Genomic DNA, 21,677 nt, shown 5'->3' with positions numbered 1-21,677 from the left:
CAAATGTAAAAAGGGAAAAGTGTATTAGTGTAATTTGTTCAGGAATGGCCATGGTACCGAAGGGCTTCTAGGAGTTCTAGGGGCAAAAGCCTTACGTAGAAACCTGTGCACTACAGTTCCATCTGGGTTCTAAGTTCAGATTTCAGCGCTTCTTAGTAACTTCATTCTGTTGAACTGATTGGAACATGCATTAGGAGTAGTGATTTACAGGAACACAGATGTTTGTGTTTTCTATCATGTAAAATTCTGTAGTTAAGTGATATTTTAGCAGTCAAGGCATTAAAGAGATCAGAGGAGGGGAAATGTAGGAGGATTGTCTGAAAGTGTATTTAAGACTAGACTAGTTCTGCAGAAAGGGTAGAACAGGGGGGTGGCACACACCTGCAGGCCCTGTGTATGACTATGTCTGAAGGTGACCTGAACGTTCCTACTGGAGCCGTGTGTGTGCAGCGTACGAAGTAAAAAGTTACTTCACGGTCGCTGTAAAATAGTGAAGCTCTGGGGGACAGGGCATGGCACAGTTTGTACTTGCCCTCGCCTCGTCAGTTTAGGCCTTCTGGATGTTGTAAGTGCCGTAAGTAAGAGCTAATGCGAAGAGGAAAAGGGTTGCCTGAAGGACAGCAGAGTTTTCTATAAAAGCATCTTTGGGCTTCTCCTCTGTGTTCACTTTGAACCTTCGAATCCCCATGGAGCACGACAGTCAGCAGGAGGGAAGACATGGTGATTGCCCATGTCACTTCCATTTTGTATTCATTCTGGGTTTGTGTAGGCCGTATTCTAACTGGCTTTTTAGTAATAGAAATCAGTATATAATGTATCAGATACAATTGAGGTTCTAATCTAGTCTGTTAATTTACCTGAAGTTGGATTTTTTTAAAGTAATAAAAAATTAAATGTACTTTCCTTGGATGCTTGCTTTCTTTTCATTCTGAAACAGGTGGACCAAAGTGTGAAGAATAAGATAACTTGTCGTTTCCAGCCTGCCTGCCAAGAGATGAGTCATAGAATTCACTCCACAGTTAGGTAACTCGGTTCAGAAGTTGTCTGCGGTCAGATAATGAATGAGTTCATGTTGACGCCCCATACACTTCGGCGACAACACAGGCATTGTGAAACAATGCAGACAGTTGGAGAACATGGAAGTAGTCAGCAGGCCAGAAAGTTGAGGTCTAACATCCACACCTGCCCCCACTTGTGTTTTCAAGACAAAACATTGTACTGGAAAGTGGAAGGAATGGTATAGTGAACAAGATTTCTCTTAAAAACAGTTTTTTATCTTTTTACCGTTCTTGGTTGGTAAGCTTTGAACCACTGTCAGTCCTGTGATTGACAAGGCCCTGGCTTTGTCTAGAATGCTACTTTTTCCAGGAAAATTTACACGAGTCCCCTCAGTATGTAGGACGCTGAGGCAGCTAAAGGGGCTCACTGGGTCTAGAAGTTGCAGAATTGGTACCTGGTTATCTTCATTGTTGTCATTATAAAATGAAGATGTCACCTCTCCAGCCTGCAGAGCAGCAACATATATAAGTAGAGGGGACTGATGGCTATGCTGTGGTAAAGTCTGGTTAATTTCTCCAGTCCTCTTTGTGATTTTTGGCTTCCTCACCACTTTTAACTACTTTTAAGACCCTTATTCACCTCTTTGGTTCTTTAAGCAGTTCCCTTGCTCAGCACCTATACATGGGAATTCCTGTTAGCCATATAGTTTGGTTAGTGCAGATTTGACTGACTTCTGATATTTTCTTGCCTGAACTCTTTGTCTGGTTGGAAAACCAGGTATAGATTCTACACCATAGAAGGAAGCCTGTTGTTACATACCCTACTTCTTGACCTCGGAGTAAAGTGAACTACTCAACATAATTTAATTTATAATGAACAGGCCTATATTCAGTCAAATGGGTCTATAAATTAAATATTTGTTTTAAATAATTTTCACTTTCACAGTTTGCTGAATGTGAATAGGGCTTTCAAGTTTAAGAAAAAGACTAGCAGGAACATTTTAACTGGCTGTTTTTTTGTTAACTTACAATGGCTCAGTCTAAGTCATCAGTCACTACAGGGCTAACCATGAGATTCAAGAGAGAGGAGAACCTACAGAGATGCAGGTGATTCAGGTTGGGGTTAGTTTAGTTAGGTGATGTAGGATTCCCCTCTGTATGCTGTGAATATGTTTTATTACCATTGGTTAATAAAGAAGCTGCTTTGGCCCATGGCAGGGTAGAATATAGGTAGGCGGGAAAACTAAACTGAATACAAGGAGAAAGAAGGCAGAGTCAGGGAGATGCCATGTAGCCACTGCTGGGAATAGACATGCCAGAACCTTACCAGTAAGCCACAGCCTCATGACAATATACAGATTAATGGAAATGGGTTACTATAAGATGAAGAGCTGGCTAGGAATATGCTTGAGCCATTGACCAGTGTTGTAATTAATAGAGTTTTTGTGTGATTGATTATTCAGGTCTGGGTGGCAAGGAAGCAAAAACACAGTCTCCAATTACATTCGATCAATTGAAATTAGCTTCAGTAGGAAGTTCTGAAAGGTTTAAGCACCTTAGATGTGATTGTAATATATGCTAGCACAAGGATCCAGGTTTGTGCATCCAAGTGTTCCAAGAAGAGACATGGAATTAGGAAGAGGCAAGACCCTGTTAGGGTGATTGTAGATGTTGAAGACAACAGGAGTAGAACTTGGGAGGTGGTAAGAATTCAGGCTGTATGATAGCTGTAGAAAGGTTTGAAGGTGGTAGCCTAGGGTGCCACCTTGAATAAAGTAGTTTTAAAGACCATGACAGTTCTAAGAGTCATTAGCTTCAAAGAACTCAGTACATCACCCCAATGGTGTAAAGGAAGGGATGAGCCAGAAGAGTACCTGTGTTCTGAGGTTCACTGCCTGTGCTGAAGGTAAAGATGGGAATGAGTAAAGGAGGCTAGAATTAGATCCGAAGGGGTGTGAGCAGCTGCAAAATAATTTGATGCACTTGGGCAAAGGTGTGTAGATGTGACAAGCTGGGCAGCATATGAGGAAAAGACTACTCTGGACCACAGGTACTAAAGAGGTGACGTAAGCATGGAACACAGAACCGAGTTGAACAGTTCTAGGTCATAACACCTGCTCTAAATTGACCTCCACTTTCCCCATGAGATTTAGATTTTTATTTGTGTGTAGAGGTGTTGTGCCTGCATGTCTGCCTGCACACCACTTGAGTGTGCCTGGTGCCCAAAGAGGCCGAAAGAGACTGGAATTACAGGTGACAGTGAGCCACCACATGGGGACTGGACATTAAATCAAAGTCTTCTGGAAGACCAACTAGTGCTCTTAACTGATGAACCATCTCTCCAACCCTGAATTTAGATTTTTAAATATGCTTTTAAGTTTATTTGAGCAGAGCAAGGTGGTACAGGCCTATCCATCACTGACACAGGAGAATTACAAGTTTGAGGCTGCCTTGGGCTAAATAGCAATAGTCTGTCTCAAAAGAAAAGAGGAGATTGAGTGTGATGATGCACGTCTTTAATCCCAGCACTTGGGAGGCAGAGGCAGAAAGATCTCTGTGCATTTGAGGCCAGCCCAGTTTATATAGTGAGTTTCTGGGCAGCCAGAGCTACATAGAGAAACCCTGCCTCAAAGAAAGAAAAAATATAATTCAAATTATCTTGCTATGAAGTAAACTAACGTGTGTAATTAAGAGCTGTAGAGTGATGAGAAACGTGGAACATTCCTCTTCAGTCATTCCCATCTGACCGTACAATGCTGACAAACCTACTGGTAGCCAAAGAAGCATCCAAACAAGCGTGACACAAAGCTGTGCAGCTTGCTTATCCAGGATCACGGGTCTTCAAAATATTTGGCTAAAGGGTATTTATTGATGAAGAGACTGGTAGCTAACCCACCAGGTGGCGATTAAAGGCAGTAAAAGCTCCAACTTCTGTGCTTGCCAAAGACCAGCTTCTAATGTCTGTTTTCCAGAATTCTCTCTTAATGAGGAAGCCAACTGGCTGTTTTCATAGGGCCATCTGGAAGCCTGGAAGTGTCACAGAAGTTTGTTAGCCCTTTAGATGTCGACTTTGTCCACTTGTCTGCTGACAGGTGGTGACCTTCACTGGGGTGCATACAGCAAACCATGGCGTTGGGTTTGACTCCTTCCTGCAGTCAGGCAGAAACGCCATTCGGCCTCCTACACCTATGGTCTGTTTTAGTGACCACTTGGCCTTTCTTGCCATTTGGTGCCAGCTATTCCCCTCAAGTCCCCCGCTCTAACCTGCCAGTTCCTAGTCTTTCTTAACCTGGCTGTAACTTTTGTGATCTCATTTGATGACAGCTTTAAGTAGTGTCAACCCTGCGTTTCTTTGTTGAAAACCAGGACAAAATAAAATACTCCATGTAGCATCCTTCGGGTTGCTAACTGCTACCTTTCCTGGCTTGAATTGTTATTCTACTTACTGGATGCGACAGCAGATCATAATGGGAAAAATTTGGAGTCTGGTGTAAAGCCCAGATTTGGACCTCTTAACTGCTATGTCATTTAGCAGCTATGAAGCCATGTGGTAACAACCCCCCCAAAGAAACTCAGTCGATCTCCTTGCAGTTAAGATATACATACATACATATAAATCTGTGTGCAATGCACTTACAAATCTTCACAGCACATTGATGTGCTATGCTGCTCGATTAGGGCAATTTTCTTGTATAAAAGGATCTTTGAAAATTAACGTGGATCAGTTCTGGCAGTTTTTACACTGAAGGTACGTCACAGAAGTGAGTTTCAAATAGCGTCTGATTATCCCCCTAAATAGTTTGGGCCGTGTTTTTTACTGACAGAAAAATAACCCGATTTAAAGAATCTCTCATTTTTATTTTATCAGACGAATGGCAAGGCTTGCTTGGTATGTCTGTAACTTTAAATAACAGGGCTGTTCGTTTGTGGGTCTTTGACCCGGCACTGGGACTGTTTTACTGGAGGATCATCCAGAGGCAAGTTGGCCCTCTTACACTATCTTCCTTATGTCACCAGCCACAACTTTGGGTTTGGTGGGCACTGCAGCATGCACCTGTGCAGGCGGGACCGAGGCTGTTGAGAGAGTAGAGAGAATCTTACTGCGCCCTGCAGAGAAGCCAATGTCCAAAAGCCCGCAGTTGGCAGCGAGGTGGACTGGACAGCTCACACTAGGCTGCTGGTTTCCCTGTGTCCCGTCATGTGCGTCTCCAGGAGTTGTGAAATTAATTTGTAGAATAAGGTAAGACATGAACCCAGCCTCGGTCTTGGAGCAGTACTGTACTGTGTCAGTACAAGGGTGCATTCGACCAAGTGGGTGCGTCCCAGGGGTTCCAGCACTTGCCTGTCCATCGGCATCTTCGCTTTGCTTGGTTTCCTCCGAAGTTACTGAGGTGCAGGGGAGAGGAGGAGCCTCGCCTAGGGCGCCTAAGTGATTGGCTATCCTGGGCCCTTGGAGAGGGCGTGTGGTCCAGCCATGGTAGAGAGGGGCGGAGCGGCCACTGTTCCTACTACCGCCGCCACCAACACAGTCGCAGCCACCGCAGCCTCGGCCACTGGGCAAGTCGTGTTGAGCAGCGGCTTTCTAGGTTGGGAACGCCTTTACTGATCTTGCTCTGTACCCCACCGGTGCCTGGCAGCCAAGACCCTGTGCATGGTGTTTCGCTGGATCTGAGCTTTTAGTGCACGTTAAGTCCCTCGGGTCTCACAGACCCCTACCACTATGCCCCAGGAAGCTGCACTTGGCACCCTGGTGCTATTGCTGCTGCTGCTGCTCCCCTGCGGTACTGGAGTGCTTGGGGTCAACTCGGATGTTGCCTTGGACACCTGGGCTTTGGAAGGCGAGGAGGGCACGGAGCAACAGCTGCATTACCACGACCCCTGCAAAGCCGGTAGGTACCACTGCTGTCTGGCAGAAGTTTTTCTTTGAAATGCAAATGAGCGGTGGGCAAGGAGGACCACTCTGCTCCTGGGAGATGCCTGAGGTTCCCCGGGGTTCCCGGGAGAGGGAGGACAATGTCCACCGGGAACCTGGTCCCGGTTAGCAGGACACATCGGGTGGCTGCTGCAGGAATGGTCCCAGAGCAAAGGCTGTGTGGGGAAAGGTGGGTTCTGATTGCCTGTCAGCCACTCGGCACCGGCTACCTCCGGACACCGCAGGAATCTAGCCTGGCTAGGCATCGCGCTCCCAGCTCTGCCGGAGTAGCTGGTTTCATTGGTGTTCACATCAGTTGGAAGTGTCCCGCGAAGTTTCCCAAGGTCTGTAGTTAGTCTTGGGAAGAGATTAGAATGAGACAGAAAAACTTCACGCGGGAGGCAGAAGGAAGAGTTGCCTACGGAGACCGCTCACGACTTAAATTGCTCCTCCATCCTTTCCCGCAGTCCCCTCAACACCCAACTGAGATGGAAGTCAGCAGGTGCTCTTAATTCCACCAGGAAGCTGCGCCCTGGAACAGCACCCGGCACACCGGCCTTGTTAGCCAAACCCACCCTAGCTCTACAGTTCCAGCTACCAACCCTCTTGGATCATCGGGGATGTGTGGCGAAGGGTAGAGGGGAGTGACGAAGCACCCTAGAAAAGGTTCCTTAAGTGTCCCTTCGGGGAAGGATCCAGGCTCATTCAAAGTCAAGAGCTGGACGGTGCAGTTCCCAGACCCGGGTGGTGCTGGATTTAGATTACCTTGGGACGGTGGCCAGGAGCCGGGAGTAGAGTTTTCCCCTGGCCACTGCCCCACCTGTCTCACTTCCCAGTGAGCAAAGATAAAGGATAGGAGGCAAGAGGAGCCCTGAGGATATTCAGGGGACCAGAGTGCTTCCTGTGGGTACAGTGACCCTCCCCCCCCAGGTCTAGGCCAGTCCCCCATTCCCTCTCGTCATGGAGCCCTCTGCCAGAGTCGGTTTTCTCATCTCTAAATTGGAAGATAAATAGGAGGCTTGTGGGAATTTTTTGCCAGTTGAACGAATGGGGTTGTTGTCCTTATTCTTATTATTACTGTGGTTGCTCTAGTGTGTAGGCTGGAGTAGCTTCACACGCCTGTCGTCTGGGGAAGATGAGGTTCCTACGAGAGCCTCGGAAGTTCAAGAGACCAGAGGATCCTATGCAGGCTGAAGGTCAAACTGGGTGTGGGAGACCCGGTCTTATCACCAAGAAGACCCCTGAAGGATATCTTCCTATTGCCTACAGATAAAGCTTCAATTGGGAAGTAGTCAGAAAGGGTGGTTTCCAGGTTAAGTGAAAGCTCACCACCATGGCCTGGCTGTGACATCCAGCTCTTTGTGGGCCCATGCTCATGACCAGGACGATCTCCTGAGCACTGTTAGAATGGTGTCTTGGTTCTAAAAAGGGAGCACTTAGTCTTGAAAATAAGACGGGGGTGAACAGGACCAATGGTCTCACTTGCCAGCTCCTGGACCCTGGCCGAGTAGAGCTGCCTCTGAGGTGGTGACTAGGGCCAGCAGGGAGATTAGTTTAGGGATTAGACTGGGTGCCTCCTGTACATAGGATGCTAGCCTAGATGCTGCAGATCCAGAGAGAAAGGAGCAGCTCTGACCCAGAGCTCCTACCTGGTCTGAGCCTCCAAGGATAACCCTGAGGCAAATTTGTCATGAGTTGTCCAGCGGTTTTAGAGAAAATGCTGGGTAACAATGGCGTGAATGCTCTGACTGTCCATAGGTAGGATGGGGTAGGCAGGCAAGGCTTGAAGTAGAGAAGCCTCGCTGTGGTTCACTGACTTTAATGCATCATCGGGGCCCCACCCTTACTCCAGCCCCACCCCTACCCCGGGCCCCACTGAACTAACCTGATGCTAAGAGCAGCCAGAGGAGAGGGATGGCAAGAGAGACCTGCAGCAAGAAAGCAACACAGTCCGCCCATTCTCCTGGGAGTTCTCTCATCTGGAGATCAACCTATGGAAGGCCAAAAATGGGATGGCCTAGTCCAAAATCTCAGTGGAGTAGCAGCTTCCCCACTAGGGGGAACCGCACCTCCTGGCAGCATGTTTAGAGCTTCTCTTCAGAAGCCAGCCCCTGTCCTGGTGAAACTCCAACCTGGAAGCTCTGGCCAGAAGGCCCACCCACTCCTGCCTGGCCCTGCGGCGAGGGGTCTTCATGCACAAACCTTCCCCACCTGTCCCTTCCCTGGTCTGCGTCTCCATTCCTCTGTGCATCTGAACGCAGAGGGGACAGTCCTGGTTCTGTTCCCCACCCATCAGTGGACAAGTTCTGCCCCCCTGGCTTCAGCTTCTTCCCTGTAGAGTGGACATATTGAATTTGTTAGGCTGTAAACAGACAGATCTGGGAAGCTTCTCCATTTTTAAAAATGACAGTTTTCTTCATTTATGCTGTGTTCCGGTGGGGTTGCGCTGGAATGTGTGTGGCAATCAGAGGATAACTTTCGGAAGTTGGTTCTCTCCTTCTCCTGTGTGGTCCCTGATAGAACTCGGGAGCTTGGGCTTGGCTTCCCCTTTATGCCATCTTGCTACCCAAGAAACTTGACCTCCATAACCTGTCTTACCCTGAACCCACATGACACCATTCAGGTACTTGTGCTTGAGTCCCGTGCCTCCTCCCTGTTTGGTGTTCTATGGTTCTGTGACTTTTGTTGCAGCCCAGCCAGCAAATCTGTGTGAACTAGGAAGTGCCGCGACCATTTTCCATGTCGTATTTACCGTGCCATCGCGTCCTGTGTGCTGCTTCCACCGCTTAACCCTTAGCCGCGTCCGCCTGCTCTGCCAAGTACAAGCTACACGACCTGGGGCAAGTCCTTGCTCTCCGGGTGTCTTTATGTCCTCATTTGTGGATAGGAATAATTTCTGACAGATTAAAGTACACAGAAGGATAGATGTGCCAATCACTGGGTACCTTATAAACAGACTTTCGAGAAATGTGTTGAAAGAACATCTTCATCCCTGAAGCTTTTGGTGCCATTTTAAATTGTCAATTCTAAATTTACTAACAGTGGATGCTGCAGAGAGGGTGGTTGCTAAGTTGGATGATGGGGGAGTGGGAACCCTCCTGGCACGCAGCTGGGGAGCAGCCATGGGCTCCTGGGACACCGTGTCTGTTGGTTCATAGCTCTGTTACTGCCCTTTCCTTAGGTGCTGCCCACATAGGCAGGCACTACATAAGAAACCACAGGCGGTCTCAGCATCTCCACGCTGGCAGGACTCCTCTTGTCTGCCCCCATTCGTGTTTCCTCAGCTGAGTCAAGCCAGGAGCCTGGCTCCTCGCCCCATCCCTGCCCCTGCTGTCTGTGTGGCTGGGAACTGTGCTCTCACCTTCCTGTGTGTCACCCTCCTTATCTGCAGAAACGGAGGTGGAAGCCAAATCTTTTACCTTGCAGTGTAACCAGGAACCAGTCTTAGCTGGCTTCTTTAGGAAGCAGAGCCACAAACATGGACCTGTGTGTCGACATTTGGAGACTGAGACAGGAACAGCAGGGAAAGAGCAGGGCACAGGAGACAGGAAAGGAGGCTTTCAGTGAGGGAGTGGGATTCAGACCTTGGGACCCTCCAGGACCTCTTATAAACTTCCAGGTGCCTCCTAGAACTGTCCACCCAGAGAATGGAAGACTGAAGTCTATCCAAAGCTGGAGCCTTTGTCCTTTACTTCAGCTCCCTGCTTTATGTTTGGGGAAGAATCCACCCCCAATTAGATGTAGAACAACCTCACTGCTATGCTATTGGGTTCCTGCTTTGGTGGATCAAGAACAGATAGGGTGGTGTGTGTGTGTGTGTGCGCGCACGCGTGCTAGAAAGACTTGCAAGATAGACCACAAGGGGCTGGAATCCACCTGATGGCTCACCCTCGTGCCTGTTCATTGGATTGGTGGGTAGAGATTCTCGGGTTGTCTTCCCATGTGGCCGGGTGGTAGGCTCCTTCACGGCACAGCCACTGGATGCTAGGTGGGTCTGAGAGAACCAGATGGAGGTTTCAGTGTCTTTGATGACCACCTCACATCCTCACATCCACCATGATGACAAGCTTCCACCCCATTCTAGGGACGAGAATGTGACTCCCTTTTACTAGTGGTGGCGCGAGCCTTTAGTCCCAACACTTGGGAGGCAGAGGTAGGTGGATCTCTGAGAGTTCGAGGTCAGCCTGGTCTACAAAGCAAGTTCTAGGACAGCCAGGGATGTTCCACAGAAAAACCCTGCCTCAAAAATGAAACGAAACAAAACACCAGGTGGAGTTAAAGAGACTGTTGGAGCCAGTTTTGGAAAAATGACCTGCTACACTTTTGAGGCATTAAGTGGGTTCTCTAGATTTAGGGATGGTTCTGAAGTAGAAAAATGGGGAGAGAGGTGGTGGATGCATGCGGCTTCCCAGAGTTGATTGGAGAGTATGGATGCGGGTCACCAAAACTGTCCACAGGAGACTTGGGTGAAGCAGAGCTTCTTGGACAGCCTTTGAACTTATTAAATCCAAAGAAACTGGCTGCCAGCCTGCTTACTCTTTAGCTGGTGGCTTGGCAAATGCCAAAGGCATCCAGCAGCTGTGAACTGTGGATTCAAATATGATATGCAGAGTTGCTGGCCCCTGATGGCTTGAGGCTCAGGAGCCAGAGTGAGCGTTACGGTGGGGCAAACGGTTCATGGCTCAGTTTAGGGTATCCCCAGCCCCTGCCCGTAATTTCACATCTCACCTCTGTGTGGAATTTGGGCTTTCACTCTACCTTGTCATTTGCTTCAAGATACCTTACCGGAGAGGCCTTTTTGAAGGTTCACCAAGAGACCTTCTGGGCATCTGCTGTCAGCAGCCCTTCCAGGTCCTGATGTGAGGCCAGCATATTCAACTCCATGAGGTCTGGGGTTCAGTCTCTGTGCCTGGTACCCAGGGCAGCATCCAGCATTCACTGTGGTGTTTGTCAGTATCTGCTGGAGGAGGGAGGTAGAGAAAGGATGCTGGCCTTAGGTGAACTGGGTTGATGGCTGAAGAAACCATGCATTTGCCCTCAGTCTGAGCCATGCAGCGGCCCTTTTCAGAGAGTGTCAGGAGAGGAGGCAGGGGGACAGTAGTTCAAGAACTTCATGGCAGAGCCAAGGGCCCTGGTTTTCTGAAGCAGGGTGAAGCTATGGAGGGTCCCCCTATAGGGCTCCAGAGGCACGTGCCCTGGTGAGAACAGCTGGCACTTTTACATCTTTCTTTGCATGCTCTCCTGTCATAAGGTCCTCACTGATGAGCAGATGGCTGATTTAATGGAATTAAATTTCTCCAAGGCCTTGTTCGTTAAATGCCTTTCCAGCCTCCAGACAGGAGCAGCATCTGGTCCACCTGTCTGCCTTTCTGTGAGGCTATGCAAGTGTGAGGAAGTTACTTGACCTCCCTCATCCTGTTCCCTCACTTGCAAAGAACTGCTTATGCAGTTTTCAGGGTTGCTACAGGACTAAGTGATAGAAGTTTCATCAGTTTCTGAGCCTATTTTCTGGCACCAGGGGTACCCAGTGATGAACATCAGAGGACAACGCAGATGCTCGTGAGCACATCCTGGGTGCTCTTGAGGAAATGCGGTAGAGTAATCGACATGTGTGCAATACGTGATTTCACATTGCCTCATTGCGTCATCAGAGTTGGGGATTCGTTGCTGTTAAACAGTATCTCAAAAGTAAAGGGTTTTGTGGCTAGAGACTGCTCAGCAGTTAAGAGCACAGTTGCTCTTCCAGAGGACCTATGTTTGATTTGTAGGACCCAAATGGTGGCTCATAACCATAACCATCTATAACTCCAGTTCAAGGGATCTGATTCCTTTTGGCCTTTGTGGGCACCAGTCTTACAAGAAGTGCCCGAGCAGAAAAATGCCCATATACATAAAACAAAAATAATTAATTTAAAATTAAAAATTATGAAAACTATTTTTAAAATGTTAAATGAAGGGTGTATTTCATGCCATATTCATTATATTTCAATAAAGCAAACAAAGACTGAGAGGAGGAACTGTGTCTAGGGAGGAGACTTATACCTTGGCACCTGGGTGAGGGTCAGCTGATGGCTCAGTGCTCAACTCAGGGCAGATGCAGTACAGGCAGCATCAATGCCCACTGGAACCTAGGGCTCCCACCAGTAGCCAAGACTTCTGTTGGATAGGCAGTGTCTGGGAAAGGGGTGATGAAGATGGGGAGCCTGGTGGACCCCTCGAAGGTAGGGCTACTCTAGGAGCCCAGTCCCAGCAAGAGACACCACCCTATGCCTCTCAGCATCACCCCCAGAGGAAACATGCAATGTGGGGGCTGCTAATTTGCAAGAGGGGAAACTGAGTTTCGGGCATGGACTTTCTGTTTGCCATCAATGATCCTTTAACTTTCTACACCATCTCTGTGGGCTCAGCCTATGTTTAGTGGGCAGAAATGTGCTCTGGAACATCAGAGGTTGCCTCCCAGGTCATACATGCGTGGAACTTACCCTTTCCTGTCCACCCTGATGGGCTTTGCAAGCCCCTTCCTAGGGGCAGTGCCCTGCCATGGGTAGTCTCTGATGTTAAAGGTCTAAGATCTTGTTGGACCTTAAGACTGTAGAGCCACCCAGACTGGACATGGTTGGTTCAGTGGGAAGATGTCTCTGGATGGAAGCCAAATGTACATAGCGTTCCATAGTGCTTCTGTGGTCAGTCATTGGGCTGACCCCTCCCTCAGGACACACCCTCTCATGCACCACACTTAGCCCAGTCTTTCTATTTCAGACTTCCCGTGCGGCCCCCTCACTTACAGTGAGACTTCGAGATAGTCCTTGGCTTTTAAAAGCTCCATTTCCTCAAACCTATCCTGTGGTTAACAGAAGCCTCTGTAAGCAGGCCATTGTTATCTGAGAGGCCCTCGAGAGTATGTCGCGCAAAGAGAAGCACTCAGTGAATGTGAACACCTGTAGACTCATGTGGCTCCTTAGCCACCTGTCACATCTCCAAGTGTGCCTCTTTAATCTGTCCGTGTGATCCCTCGGTTTCTATCACAAGCAGATAGCTGGGATGAAGCAGGAAATGTTTCTGTACAGGAAAATGTCTGAGTTCAGAGCTAAGACCCCAAGGAGACCTGGCTTAGCTTGCAGGACAAATAAAACACTATATTAATATTGACTATATAGGGCGTCTAGGCAGATTGCATGATTATATATAGATTCAGGAGAACACTTAGAACATGGGAGATATTAGTAGCACTATTGTTTGTATAAAATATCGTTCACTGAAACCCAGCAAGTCTTCTGAGTGGCAGAAAACCCAAAAGCCGAACAATTTTAAGAGTTCCGTGTCTTCTTGTCATACTGGTGATGTAGTTGAAGGACCTTTACCTCAAGCCTGCAGTCAGCCACGAACCTCATTCGCTCATTGAAGGGGTTGAGCTGAGAGCTCGCCAGCAAGCCGTCTAAGAGACCAGCCCCAAGTCTGGGGACAAACAATGGGACCTGGCTCCTCCTGACCTCTCACCTCCAACCTCCAGAGAGCACAGGAACCAGTGAGGTTGTGGACCGCAGCCCATCTTCCACCGAGACCTTGTCAAGCAGTCTAAGAGGCTGTCACTTACGACCCCTTACAGCAGTGCTTCTCGCTCTCACCATGGCTTCCAGGTGGAAGAGCTGACTCTCCACCGCAGTTCCGCTTTGGAGCTCAGGCCACGCCTTATGTTTTAGAAAGCACCGTGCACCAGCCTCCCATGTAGAAATGGGAGATTCTGTGGAAGCCTGTGGGGTATGGCTTGGATTTTTAGGCTCTTGTTGGCACTGCAGGACATGGTCTAGGTGCTGTCCAGGCAAGAACCTGGGCTGGGACCTTTAACTTGTCGGTGCAGGAACAATGATGTCAAACCCCTGCTGGGGACCTCTCTTACCCACAGTCAACAAGCATGGCTATTGTGCTCAGCATCAAGGCTGTCAGGATGCCACAGGCTAGCCCCCTTTCCCTGACTTTTTTTTTCTATCTTTGCCTGGATCTTGATAAGGATGAGAGCGTTCTGGCCTCCAGACACTCCTGGTTCCAAGGCACTGGGAACAATCTGTGAATAAATGCAAGATCTTGAAACGTATCTCTTCTCTTTTCCCCCATCCTTCTTCCAGAAGGCTCGGGGCAGAACATGGGTGTAAGGTCAGGCGGGAGAAAGGATCTCACCAGGCTTCCTCTGAAGAAGGAGAGGATGGAGTTGAGCCAGCTTCCCAGGGAGGCCCTGGTTTGGAGGGTCAGTTTAAAGAAACATCTTATTGAAGGCACCATTCTTGCCGTCCAGGGTGATCCTACTACCTGTGTGATTGGATCAAATTTCCTAAACTCTCAGAGTCTCAGTTTACCCCTTTGGGAAAATGAGAATGACATTCAAGTCCATCATGATGGTTTGTTTGGCGTTTCCATGTGGCGGTTACTGGCTTGAGTTTAGTGTGCTGTCCTTGGTAGCTCTTTCTCCACCGTTACAAGTTTCTGTTACTGTTTCCCCTTTAAGACTTTCCCCATGAGTGACAGTCTGAGCTTCTTGTGTGTATTTCTCTCCCCCTCTCAAGGCCGCAGAGTTCTCTTGGGATCCACGGCAAGTGACAAGTGTTAATTTCCTGAAGCGAGGAGAGGGTGGCAGCTACCGCTATGCATAAGAGGTTTTTCCTGGTACCCACTCAGTCTGCTCACAATCTACTTCTGCCTGGATGCAAACCTAGCAACAAGAGCCCAGCTTTCCTGCTGATTGGTTAGTGATCTATCTGTGATCACGCCACCCTCCAACCACTCCTGCCAATTACCAATCAATATTCTCAGGCTCGCCTGCATGAGCACTTGAGTGTTGGTGTTGAGCCTGGGTCTGCCTGCTTCACCAGCTGGGCCATTTAGCTCCCCTCCTCTTGCTTCAGGTTACCCCCATTTCCCTCCCACTTGGGTTACGGGTGGGAGCTGATGTGAGTCCTTGAAGCCTGTCCTCACAGGAAATGTCAGGCTACCAGCTCTTTAACGTCCCTTCAGGTCCTGGCCAGGAGTCCTCCCTGTCAAGTCAGCTCTAAGTTCTTTGCCTTTCCCCATTGGCTCAGGAAGTGGTCCCAGGTGCAGAATCCACCTACTCCAGCTACTTTAGCTGAAAACCAGGTTGCAAGCCCAGCCACTTGACTTTCCTCGCCCTGCCAGCTTTGTGTCTAACTTTGATCCTGTCTCATTTGATCCTAATTGCTGTCCACTTGTTCTAAGCCCCTGCCAGCTCCTTTGTGCTTTGTGGGCTCCTACACTCCCCAAATCAAATCTGTGCATGCTGCAGGCAGAGTGGTCTTTTGGCTTTTCTTCCTCCCTCCCTCCCTCCCTCCCTCCCTCCCTCCCTCCCTCCCTCTCTCTCTCTCTCCCTTCCTCCTTCCCTTCCCCACCTCCCTTCCTCCTTCCTTCCCTCCCACTTTCTCTTTTATTTATTATGGATTTTCAAGGCAGGGTTTCTCTGTGTAACAGCCCTGGGTGTCCTGGAATTCACTCTGTAGACCAGGCTGGCCCCAAATCACAGAGATCCGCCCGCCTCTGCCTTCTGAGTGCTGGGGTTAAAGACATGCACTACCACGCTCTGCTGACAGAGCAATCTTTTAAAACTCACATCTGAGCACATTTGCAGAATCAAACCCAGGGTAGGGCTGTTCAGAGCTTCCCAGGTACTTGCGATAAGAATGGTTGATAGTGGGCTGGAGAGATGGCTCAGAGGTTAAGAGCACTGCCTGCTCTTCCAAAGGTCCTGAGTTCAATTCCCAGCAACAACATGGTGGCTCACAACCATCTGTAATGGGGTCTGGTGCCCTCTTCTGTCCTGCAGGCATACACACAGACAGAATATGGTATACATAATAAATAAATTTAAAAAAAAAAGAATGGTTGATAGTTGTGACCTTGGTTACTGTGCACCCTTTCCTACCTCTCATCTACAACTGACCCATGGGAGCGTCATCCTAGTAGCCTCTGGGGGCCCTTCATTTAGTCAGCTCTGGTTCCTTCTCTCAGACTCAGCCTGCAATCCCTCTATGCCACCTGCCCAGCCCCATATCAAAGCGGATCCTTTTTCTTAGCTTGCTCGTTGCCTTTATTTTTCCACATGGTACCTTTTCTAAATAGAACTGGTCAGAGGGACTGGTGTGTGGTGACTTTCTCAGCAACTGCCCACACACCGGACAATCACCTGCTAGGAGGAGAAACCAGGCTCCCTGTTTCCCGTCACCAGCACAGTGTCAGCGCCTGGTGTCAGCTGGTATTTGTCAAATGAAAACCTGAGTAAATGGGAAACCACAGGGATCCAAAAGCTAGGACTCACCGTGGGACAGTTAAGGAAGGATTACTGGAGAGGGGTGTGATAAGCCCCGAGCTTAGGTTTATTCCTTTTGTGGAATTTGGAGAAGCTGCGGTGCAGGCAGAACATTGGATAGAATAGCAAGTCAAGGGGAGGCCTTGGGAAGCCTGGGACCTGATGGAGCTGGGACTTCACTCTGACTTATTTTGAAGGACAATAGTAACAAGATGGAAATAAACTTGGAAAAAAGTGAATGTCAACCTGAGGCACTTGAACTAAATCTTAGGGAGATGGGGAGCTATTGATTGCTTTTGAGTGGAAGATTGTTCCAATGAAGATATTCAGTACTTAGAAACTGCAGAAACAGGGAACATCTAGCCCTGAGAGATGAGGGCCATTATTATCCTGGGGGTGGGAAGGAAGAGGAGATGGAACAAGATCACACTCTGTGTATGGGAGGGGTCCTGAGCTGAAAGATCATAACAGAAACATGATTAAGGTTACTGAGACATGTTGAGCAAATGCTGGGGCATCTTTGAGATGGAGGAGGGGGAGATTTTAAACCATTTTTCTGAGTTATACACCATGGTAGAATATAGGAAGGACTGAAAATGCCCAGCCATCCCACTTCCTAGAGGTGATGGCTGGAAACATGGTATATATGTGCTTCCAGACCCTGTGTGTGTGCCTCTAACAGGAGCTCCCTTTTCCTTTTCCCTTCCATATGTGCCTCTAACAGGAGCTCCCTTTTCCCGAACCTACTGAACCTTCAGCTCCATTTTCTTGGAGCCATGAGCCTCCCTCTATGGCAGTGAAGATGCTTATGTAACAGACTTATATAGCTTCAATTTAAGTTGTTTTGTTCATGGTTGCATAGATACATCATCATTTGCTTCACAAGTCCCCTTTGTGAGACGTACAGATTCCCCCGCCCCAACAATCATTTTCCTTTTCTTTTGTAAGTGATGATTCCGGAGTCATCCCTGTGCCTGAATATTTGTTTCCTGCAGGCTGGGGAGTGAGTCCAGGCAGGGCCTTGAGCATGTTACAGAAATACTCTCCTCATAGCTCATTCTGTTATTTTGACACAAGGTCTCCCTGAATTGCCTGGGCTGGCCTCTAATTCCCTATGTAGCCCAAACTGGTCTTGAACTTGTGATTCTTCTGCCTCAGCTTCCCAAATAGCTAGGATTATACCTGTGTTCCACCACCTAGCTAACTAGAGTTTTATACACATCTTTAATTCTTGATACTAGATTCCTATTGATAGAATTGCTGGGAAGAGAGATGCTCCTGGGGTTTGGGGCTGCTGACAGCTCAGCGGTTGAGCACCTGCCTAGCACACCCGAGGCTCTGAATACCACCCCTAGGAGAGCCAAAGCAGAACGAATCAAATACTCCATCGCATTCTTTACTCTCCCTTGCGTCCCCTTGAGGATTGACAGCATGTTTTCTACCTTTTGAAGATCAGTGCTGGCTTGAGAAAAGCATTTTGCTATTTTTTTTCAACTTGCAGTTATAGTTTAATTTGCATTTCTTTTCCAAATAACTTTGAACACTCAGACATGCCTTTACCTCTAAGTGGATCTCTTAAAGAGTAAAAATGTTAACTGTTTTTTGTCATATTTGGCACAGGCAGTTTTTAGAGGGTTTTATTATTTATTTTTTTATTTATTTAGAAAGCAGGAAAAGGTATTTTGTACCATATCACTGTTTCTGTCCCCACAACTTGTGGCTATATCAGGCAAGATTCAGTGGCTTATTACTGACCAAGTTAATTCATTATGTTTATCGTAGCACAGGTGAGAGGCTGAAACTGCACCAGGCATTTGAAGAGCGACTAGTAAATTTAGTATACATAGTTGATAACCACAAAAAGGGGACAAAAAGAGGTAGAGAGACCCCAGAAGAAAGCAGGAATGCTGGATATTTGAAACAGCTACTAGGAAAAGAGTGGGCTTCCCATCCTGTCCCTCAGGCTGAAATCCCAACTTCTTAAGAAAGGTTGGAGCTAAGGCCCTTGGAGGTTGAAGCTCATGGAGATACCCTGGCTCCCTTATCTTCAGGGGTTGTGCTCCAAGACCCCCAATAAGTGACCGAAGCCACCGGAAGTACAGAATCTGGTCTATGCTGACTTTTAGACCCTACTGCCAAAGTTGATCTGTCTCATGGTTCATGTCCCGGAGCTTCCTTCTCATCACCATTTGTCGCTTAACAAGAAAGATACAGACAGCTGTGGTCAAGAAAGATACAGACAGCTGTGGTCAAGAAAGATACAGACAACCGGAACAGGAAGGCTGTGATTCTCTGTTGCTATGGAGCTGGTGACCAAGATGGCCCTTAAGTTGCTAACAGGAAGGTAGGGTGCACAACATCCATGTGTTGGATAGAGCCGTGTGCCACACGGGACAGGATATAGGGGTGCCCGATTTTATTACACTATTAAGGTTTTAAAGCACTTAAAGTCTCTTTCTGGAACTTTCTATTTAATTTTTTTTCAACTTCAGTTGATTGTGGGTGAGGCCATGGAGAAGCGGGCAAACATACAGTAGGAAGAGGCCTGTTGGCAAGGACTGTCCAGAGGAGACCAGAAGGACTCGGATGGTTGGTCCCACAGGTTCTCCTGAATGTTGCTGGCAACAATGCCTACAGGGGCAGGAGAGATGAGGCCAGCAGAATCTGGGGACAAATGTCCGTCCTCCCTTATTCAGTGTCCCAACACTGTGACAGGCCATAAGGAAGAAGTGTTATGGCTCCTAGCTCCAGAATGGCAGGACATGAGAGAGCAGGGAGGAGCAGACTTGATCGGCAATGCATGTCCACAGCTGGACAAAGCTGGACAAAGCTGGACATGCGCTCCTTTGTCACACGAAAGTCTGCAGTCTGAGTCCAGACTCGTGGGAGCCACATCCTGGATACCCTTCAGAAGTCAGGCCCTTCCATCTTCCCACTTACTCTCCATGGGAGAGACCCTGGTCTTCATAGACCAAGATGGCAGCCAAAGCCCACATCACCACCCACAGGTCTAGCTGTGAAAGGCAGGGAAAAGAAAATTCCATAGAGAACACAGGAAGAGGCTTCCCATGTGCTGTGTATGGGCCGTCTCGTTGACTGGAACTTGTCACGTGGCCACCGGTGTCTACCTGGTAATCTGTAAGCTTTATCTTCCCGAGCACCTGAACTCAAGCCTGAGGTTCTTTTCTCGTGGAAGCAGGGAAAGAAACGGGTAAGCAAAACAGCCCGTGCCTCAGGTGGCTGAACGTGCTGGCCCTTTAAGTAGAAGATTCAGTCAAGATAACGGGCCATGGGCTCTGCTGAAAGTGAACCAGCTGTACCATCAGCCTGATGAATATTGGAGCTGGGAGGAACTGTGTCTATTCAAGAGGTCTCATTTTCCCAGTGAGAACCCTGTGGAGTAGAGGGGCGATGTCTTATTGACAGTCACGGTGTGTGTGTGGGGGGGGCTTGGCTTGAGCTAGGCCCCAGGCCTCCTCTTCTCTCCACCTAGTATATCTTTCCACTCTGCTCACAGCTTAGGTCTCCAGTGGCCTTTTGCTTCAGAATGAGTCATGCGCAATTGCGCGTGTAATTTATGGTCCTTTGAAAGATCATTCCGCAGTGGAGACATTGGGACTTATGAAACGTGCCTGGTCCTGGACTCAAGCACACATGGCGTACAATTAAAATCCGAGATGCTCTTGGCTTTTAGGATGTAGGCTGCATCTTCCTGATGTTATTGAGTAGAGTTGGTGTGGGCTTCTGCTGTGGGAGGCGGTGGGTGTGAGGTGGCAGGAAAGTGCATCCTACTGGGATCTGGTAATGAGGAGCATCACTGGGGTCAGAAGAGTTGCTTAGCCTCCCATCTTCCATCTTAGCGATGGAAAGAACCAAGAGGTTTTCCTCACAGCAGCTATGTGTGTGAGTCTGTCCTGCAGGGACAGGACCACAATGCCTGTTTCATTTTAATGAAGAAGTAGTTAGAAATACAGAGATAGGGAACAAGCTAGAGAGAAGTGAGACAAGTGGTGAAGAATCAAGGAGGAAGCAATCAGAATCAGTGTGTTTATGTAGGGGGTGGTGGTGGTGGCAGACCTGGAGCACCCCAGCAAGGAAAATTACCCAGATTCCTCTCTTCTCCTGCACCATCCTCCGGTGTTTCTTCCTTGTTTGAAGAGACCCCCGGGAGAGTGGGCAAGGGAACTGGGAGATGCGAGTGCAGGAGCAGACTGGCTGGGCAAAGGGCTGAGCAGAAAGCCCAGGTCTGGCTCCAGCTAGTCATTTACCATGACCGTGATTTGGTTAACACATTCCTCACAGTTTGTGAGTGGAGAAAGTATGGGCGTGTGCAGCGTCCCAGTGCCAGCCGCCGACTTTGCGAGCTGGCTTAGCTCTTTCGAGTGCATCTAAGAAGTCACAAGCTGAGAGGGAGAACTCATGACATGAAATCTGTCAGGATCTTTAAGGCTTAGGCGAGGCCTGCCAACGTCAATCTGCTGTATACCTTTTATAGTTTCAGTTTGCTGACAGGCGTTTTTGCTTTCAGTGAGCCACGCCGTGTCACGGCCCCTGACCGCTGTCAGTGACTGTATGATGATTTAGATGAAGGTTCAAGGCGGAAGACCACATGTACCCTTGGGCAAGGTGGCCACCAGCAGAGGCCCCAGCTCACATGCCATGAGATGCCAGCAGTTTCTAGAGCTGTTCCTGAAGACTCAGCTTGTAGGGCGCTCTCCCAGGTCCTGATAGACATCGGCATCCCATGGACACTTGGATCCTATAGGGTCTCTGATGCATACACTTGGTTTAGGGGGTGGTAACTAGATTTATCCTGGAATAAATAGGTAATGGGCTCTGGTACAATGGAAGGTGTAGATGGCAAATACGTCTCCACGAGGACCCTGTCTCCCAGTCAGCGTTGGGCTAAGCGGCTCTATGCTAAGATGGATTGAGAGGCCATGGAGAGGGTCGATGGATAGGAGGGTTGAGACCAATGAAGGGCGTTTGTTCTGGGTGAGAGCAAGCCAGAAGAGGTCTAGGTGTGTCTCCTGCTTGTCATCCCTCGTGTGAGGAAGACCACAGTGGGGAGCTGAGGCCCGGTTTGCCTTCCTGTGCCCTGGCTTCCTCCTGTGGAGAACTAGTGAACTGCTCAGATGGTTTTTACATTTTTTCCATCTTAAAAATTCCTGGATGCAAACCTTTTTTTTTAAGACTTCGATATAAAACTCACAATGAATCTGTCTTGCCCAGTTAAAATATTTACTGCTTCCACTCCTCTCTGCCATATGCTCACAGAGCTCAGCCATCCATCCCTCAAGAAGGCCATTTCCCCAGGAGCAGCTGCGGACTCTGCAGACAGGAGGCTTCCCATACCAAACAGATCCTGCGCTTTAATCGGCACCCAAAGATCCAGGAGGCCCAATTCACACTCGCCTGCTTCCTCCCTGGCCTCGAAAGCCAAACCTCTCTCCACCCA

At 48.5% G+C, this 21,677-nt stretch overlaps 1 protein-coding gene across 1 annotated transcript in view; it reads left to right on the top strand.

Moving 5' to 3' along the window:
* The first annotated feature begins 5,673 nt into the window (after positions 1–5,673).
* Tll2 (tolloid like 2) overlaps positions 5,674–21,677 on the top strand; it is a 113,848-nt gene continuing 97,844 nt past the window's right edge. The window contains exon 1 of the mRNA XM_075975090.1: positions 5,674–5,887. Within this exon, the coding sequence (XP_075831205.1) occupies positions 5,719–5,887 (169 nt within the window). The 5' untranslated portion in view covers positions 5,674–5,718. The remainder of the gene's footprint in view (positions 5,888–21,677) is intronic.

Source organism: Microtus pennsylvanicus, chromosome 5 (assembly GCF_037038515.1).
Source record: "Microtus pennsylvanicus isolate mMicPen1 chromosome 5, mMicPen1.hap1, whole genome shotgun sequence".
NCBI classification, from domain to species: Eukaryota; Metazoa; Chordata; class Mammalia; order Rodentia; family Cricetidae; genus Microtus; species Microtus pennsylvanicus.
Note: the sequence above shows the minus strand (reverse complement) of the source record. Positions and strands in the feature narration are given on the sequence as shown.